Source organism: Ctenopharyngodon idella, chromosome 11 (assembly GCF_019924925.1).
Source record: "Ctenopharyngodon idella isolate HZGC_01 chromosome 11, HZGC01, whole genome shotgun sequence".
Classification (NCBI taxonomy): domain Eukaryota; kingdom Metazoa; phylum Chordata; class Actinopteri; order Cypriniformes; family Xenocyprididae; genus Ctenopharyngodon; species Ctenopharyngodon idella.
The window spans coordinates 20,653,821-20,660,105 of record NC_067230.1 but is presented as its reverse complement, the minus strand read 5'-3'; the positions used below and the strand labels follow the sequence as shown (position 1 = coordinate 20,660,105).

The following is a 6,285-nucleotide window of genomic DNA, read 5'->3' as shown; positions in this document are numbered from 1 at the left end:
TTTTGCATTCCTCATACCTACAATATAGGAAAAAAATGATAATGATACACTGTAAAAATACAACAGTGAAAACCTGTTAAATTAAACAAAGCAATACACTTGTTAAAATAATGCTTTTTATATAAGTAAAGCTACAATTTATGAGGAAAAGGGCATTCCCAGTTGTTTAGATTTATTTTTGTCATCTCTCATGTACATTGGAGTACATTTTATGTTGCATTTTATGTTATTTAGTTGATGCTTATAACCGTAGTGTCACGTGCTACCCTGATGGTCTTGTGTAGAAGACACTGTTCTCTCTCTTTATTATTATTGGTTACAGTTGCTGGAGAGGCCAACTTTAAGGGATCGTGTGGCCTTCTGTTGCCACCCGAGTAGCCTATCAGTGCATTTTACAATGACAATCATATTTTAATAGCTCAAATGTATAAACATTATACAGGCTAATTTATTGACAGTTAGGAATTGTGAAATATACAGTCACCAGAATGCATACCATAATGCTTGTGACTGTCAGGGATCATTATAGCCTACTGTAAAGTTTATATTGTGGTAGCAGCTTGTAAAGTGTGTATCGTGGTAGTAAAAATATGTTATCATATACTGAGAATCATATTTGAATAAAAAAAAAAAAAAAAGGTTTCCTTTTCGTTGTACAAAATGCAACTTCTTGGTTTTTATTTTGATTCGAGGTAAATGTAACTTAAACGTGTTTTGGTGAGAGTGACAGCTGTGATAGGAAAGAGGGCGTGGTCTCACTGCGCGGCTGCTTTTAAAGCAGCGTGATTTACTTTCTTTTCAACATAAATCCTGCGCTGGTCAACGAGAGACCATCTGAAACTAAAAGGCGATAGCCTGCCAACTTTCCGTTGGCTAAATTGTTCAGGAGGGTGGTTGAAAGAGTTGTCTTCACATCCAGCTGGATTTTCAGAACCTTAATGCAACCTAAACCACAGCAATAAGTTGTTCGCTTCATCGAAACATCAGCAGAAATCATGACGGCGGAGCATCATGGTCTTCTGGACCTGGCAAAAAATCAGCTGAATATGGACTACGGTGACTTTGACATGAGATTTGATGTGAAGAAGGAGGCTGCAGCTTTGGGACCAGACCGCTCTTTTATCCAGCAGTGCGGTCTACACGTACCAGGCTCCGTGTCCAGCACACCCATGAGCACCCCGTGCAGCTCCGTGCCTTCATCACCGAGCTTCAGCCCGAGTGGACAGAGAAGCAGTGCTGAAGATCTCTACTGGACCCTGAGCACGGGGACTTATCCACAGCACGCAGATCCACACTGTCTTGAACTAACACATGAGGATGTCCGGGAAGCCTTAAGTGCGAATCTCATGCATGGACACCCGCCTCAGCTCCACCAGGCAGAGATGGAGGGATACAGGGGCATGGGTCAGTTCAACGCACCGAGCATGCACCAGTATCATCATCATCAGCAACAGCAGCAACAGCAGCAGTACACCGAGCTCGGCCACAATACCGACTTTGCGCACGGAAAAAGCATGGATCAGTTAATGCAGCACCTCGACTGCCCATCTCAAGGCGCGACGCACCTAAAGTCCCACCAGCAGACGCACCACAGGCGTAGCGAGCGCGCGGAGAGCCGCTTCTCCGACCAGCAGTTGGTGTCCATGTCTGTGCGCGAGCTCAACCGACACCTCCGTGGCATGAGCAAGGACGAAATTATCCGCCTGAAGCAGAAACGCCGTACATTGAAAAACCGCGGGTACGCCCAGTCGTGTCGGCACAAACGCGTTCAGCAGAAACACATGCTGGAGCACGAGAAGACGAGCCTCGCGACGCAAGTGGAGCAGCTGAAGCACGAGCTCAGTCGGCTGGTGCGCGAGAGGGACGCGTATAAACTCAAATGCGAGAGGCTAGTTGTCGGAATGAACCGACACAGTAATGGACCCTCTTGTGAAAATCCATCATCACCTGAATTTTTGCGATAGCTCAAAATGTATTTTAGGATTTCTTATGTTTCTGCTAAATAATAATAATAATAATAATAAAAAAATCTTAAACCTGCATAAGATTGTTTGCTGGTCTAACCAACTGAAACATACACTGTGAAAAAAAAAGAATTGCTGGTTTAGCTTAAAAATAAAAAAGTTACCTGGTTGACTTAAAATTTTGAGTTTATTGAAGTTAAAATTGAAGGCGATTGGTTTAATAAACAGAAACTCAAAATATTATGTTATCTGAACTATATTAATTATATAAGTTGATTTGACAAAAGAAAAAATGGAGTAAAATATATATATATATATATATATATATATATATATATAATTTTTTTTTTTTTTTTTTTTTTTTTTTTTTTTTACAGTGTACCCAAAACTTCTCTAAAACCAGCTGCAAGACCAGCAAACCATCTTGTGTGTGTGTGTGTGTTTTGTGTGTGTGTGTGTGTCAGCGGAGGAGAAAGTTTTAATTCTCTTATTCAGTAGGCTATTTTATATTTTCACTCGACTTTATCTCTGACATGTCAAGCTGGTTTTGATAATGTATCTTTTATCTTCGAGTTTTCACAACAAACTCCATCAGCCACCTCAGCTATGCAAATGACATTTGACCCTTTTGGCAATAGATGCATTGCACTGGTATTTTTGTTTGTTTGAACATTTTGTATATCTTTTTATTTGTTTCATTAATCAGTTGTACCATTTTAACGAATTGAGTAAACAATTGTGATTTGCATTTCATTGTTACCAGAATAAATTTTCTGAAGCAAAAAAGTATTTGAGTTTCCTAATCTTTCTTATTTTTGTATGAACCTTACGTGCATAGATGTTTTATATGTAACCCATCAACCACATTGTTCATTAAATGTCGACACAGATTGACCTGAAACAACACACGCACATAAAAGATCATGTGAACATAAAAAAAAAAAAGCCAGAACGCAGGTATGTCTACTTGCAGCAACCTTTGACCTTGCTTAACGGCTGTTTCCTGAGACAACTGTGTTGGTAATGACTCGAGAGACTCAGAGAAGAGCTGCACGGCACTGATTGTACCAAGGTGGAAATAAGTTTAGCCCTCTGTCCTCTTCTTAAGAGGAAAGCAAAGGCCATTCATCTGAACTGTCGCTTCATTTCTCTTAAACGTACTTGTTGTACTACGAACTCCAGTAACACAGAAAGTTTTGCTGGAAAGGCCAGCCCATTATGACAGACTTTACAAGAAAAATGAGTAACCTAAACTCTAAATCACGTACAATGTTTGCAGTTTGGTAATGAATTGAGAGGATTTAAATATGCAAACCTAAAATACTGATTGCAAATTATAGAAGTAAAGCTGATTCACTTTCACAACACTGACATAAATAGATCTTGTTATTTTTGGTTTACACAACTCTCCTTTTCTCGGGGTCCAAACAACATGTGTGGCAAAACAGCCTTTAACCCTCGACCTTGTTGTCAACTGCTCCTTAACAGTTAGTGCAAGATTGACCCCTTTGTAATGATGTGCCACCTGTGCAATACAGGGTCACAGGTGCAAAAGCAGTTTTTCACTAAACAACAGATGAGCTTGTCTTTCATAAGTGAGAATGATTGTTATGAAAGCGTCATGGACTCTATGTGACTCTAGCGATACGCTCGTCATGACTGACATTCATTCAAGTCAGTTTTTTTGTTCTGTAAGCTGTTGGTTGTGGATTTTTCAGAGTAATCATCATTCCTCGGGTTGCTTTTATTTGACTAATAGCACATTTTTGTTTTGTTTTTAAATGCAGATTGTTAGTTATATCATTGGTATTTTGTTTTTCTTCCTACGGCGTTCTTCTTGTAGTGAGAAATGACTCGATTTACGGTGTTTATAACAGCATACGCAGTTGTAAAAGTCACTAACCACTCTTCCTGCATGCGCATGAGATATTGTGGCTAATGTCTGAACCCTGCAGTCCCCTCCTTCCCCCACTCTGCCTTTGCCCGGGGAGGAGGGGGTCCATTGAGTCAGCACTCTACCCAAGGTGTCTGCTTCTCTGTGGCATCAGAGGGTCACTGAAACCAGAAACACTGAGACAGGAAGACACCAAGAACAAGCAAAAAAAGTTGATAATAGACTAACAGTGGCTTGTAAACATATTCTGGTTGTAAAACGGGTGTATGGCTCTAAATATGATGGGATGAGCCGGGTTCAAAGTGTTAAACAATGCACATAAACGCACACCTATTAATGTTCTGTATAAATTTGTCAGCTTGCTACATTGTTCGGGAGCTGTAAACAACTTTTATTTAAGATTAAGAATATTATTTGACAGAAAAAATATTTTATTTTGTTTAATGATTATTATTATGTTTATAATTTATATTAATGTAATTTATAATGTATTTATTTTAGCATTTTGCTGTATAATGTATATATTTATTTCATTTATAATTTTAGTGTAATATACATTGTTTATTATCCTACATATATAAATTTAATATTATATACATTTACAACTGTATATATTAAAGATTATATTATATATTAATACATTGGTATATATTTTTTTATCAATTATATATATATATATATATATATATATATATATATATATATATATATATATATATATTATATTTTATCAAATACATTGGTCATTTTAATATACAGTTGTGCTCAAAATTATTCATACCCTTGGTAAATATGACCAAAGAAGGCTATGAAAATAAATCTGCATCGTTAATCCTTTTGATCTTTTATTTTAAAAATCTACAAAAATCCAACCTTTCATTGGAGAATAAGAATTTTAAATGGGGGGAAAATCTCGTGTTTTTCTCTAATACACATTGCTCACAATTAATCATACCCTTTTGTTCAATACTTTTTGCAATGTCATTTTGCCAAGATAACAGCTCTGAGTCTTCTCCTATAATGCCTGATAAGTTTGGAGAACACCTGACAAGAGATCAGAGACCATTCCTTCATACAGAATCTCTCCAGATTCTTCAGATTCCAGCTCCATGTTGGTGCTTCTTCTCTTCAGTTCACTCCACTCATTTTCTATAGGGTTCAGGTCAGGGGACTGGGACGACCATGGCAGAAGCTTCATTTTGTGCTCAGTGACACATGTTTGTGTTAGTTTTGGATCATTGTCCTGATGGAAGATCCTACCCCGGCCCATTATATGACTTCTAGCAGGGACAGTCAGGTTTTGATTTTTTATCTGTTGGTATTTGATAGAATCCATGATGCCATGTATCTGAACAAGATGTCCAGGATCTCCAGCAGAAAAATAGGCCCACAACTTTAAAGATACAGCAGTATATTTCATTATACACATGGGGTACTTTTTACCCCTGTGTGCACCAAACCCATCTTGAGTGTTTGCTGCTAAAAAGCTAATTTTTTTTAGTTTTATCTGACCATAGAACCCATCCCGTTTGAAGTTCCAGTAGTGTCAGTTACTTTTCAAATGTTTATATATATATATATATATATATATATATATATATATATATATATATATATATTATATATATATGTGTGTGTGTGTATGTATGTATGTATATATATATATATATATATATATATATATATATATATATATATATATATATATATATATATATATATATATATATATATAAACTATAAAATAATATTATTGAATAATATTAAATTATATTGATTTAATTGTATTAAAAACAGAATTACGCTGTGCCTTGCAGAACATTTTACATTGTAGCATTTTTTTTTACATTTATTTTAGCATTTATATTATTTATTTTGATTTAGAATTGTATAAATATATTTATTTAATTTGTAATTTTGATATAATATCCATTACTATAATGTATATTATAGTAAAATTATAAATATATTTATACAATTAAAAATAATAATATAAATGTATATTATATTAAAAGTATAAATGTAAAAAATATATTTTTCTATTTTATATAATATACATTTATAATTTTATTTGCAACTATTTATTTAAATTATCATTTTAATTTAACATACATTATATATTTTAATACATTTTATATAATTCACATTTAGAATTTTATATTAAAATTAAAATAATATTAAAATGAGAACTAGCTGCTTTGCACCATGTAGAACATTTTGAATTATAGCTTCTTCTTTTTTTTTTTTGATTATTAGTACACATCCACCCGCAGTTAGGGTACAGTAACCTAAGCAACTTTAGTTCAGTTAGACCACTAAACACTCTCTGGCCGAACACTGAGTCAAAAGTGCCTGATCTCTCAAGCAGAACTTGGCTGGTCAGAACTGGTCTGTTCCTGCTTTCAGGCTGTTTTGTAGTGCGGATAA

The 6,285-nt window shown here is 35.2% G+C and overlaps 1 protein-coding gene across 1 annotated transcript; it reads left to right on the top strand.

Moving 5' to 3' along the window:
- The first annotated feature begins 790 nt into the window (after positions 1-790).
- Positions 791-2,753, top strand: mafbb (v-maf avian musculoaponeurotic fibrosarcoma oncogene homolog Bb). Its single transcript, XM_051913093.1, has one exon. The coding sequence runs from the start codon at positions 996-998 to the stop codon at positions 1,962-1,964; it is 969 nt and encodes a 322-aa protein (XP_051769053.1). The 5' UTR covers positions 791-995; the 3' UTR covers positions 1,965-2,753.
- The last annotated feature ends 3,532 nt before the right edge of the window (positions 2,754-6,285 follow it).

Excerpts from the sequence above, each read along its gene's own strand:
- mafbb (XM_051913093.1), top strand. The coding sequence starts at position 996 with ATGACGGCGGAGCATCATGGTCTTCTGGACCTGGCAAAAAATCAGCTG.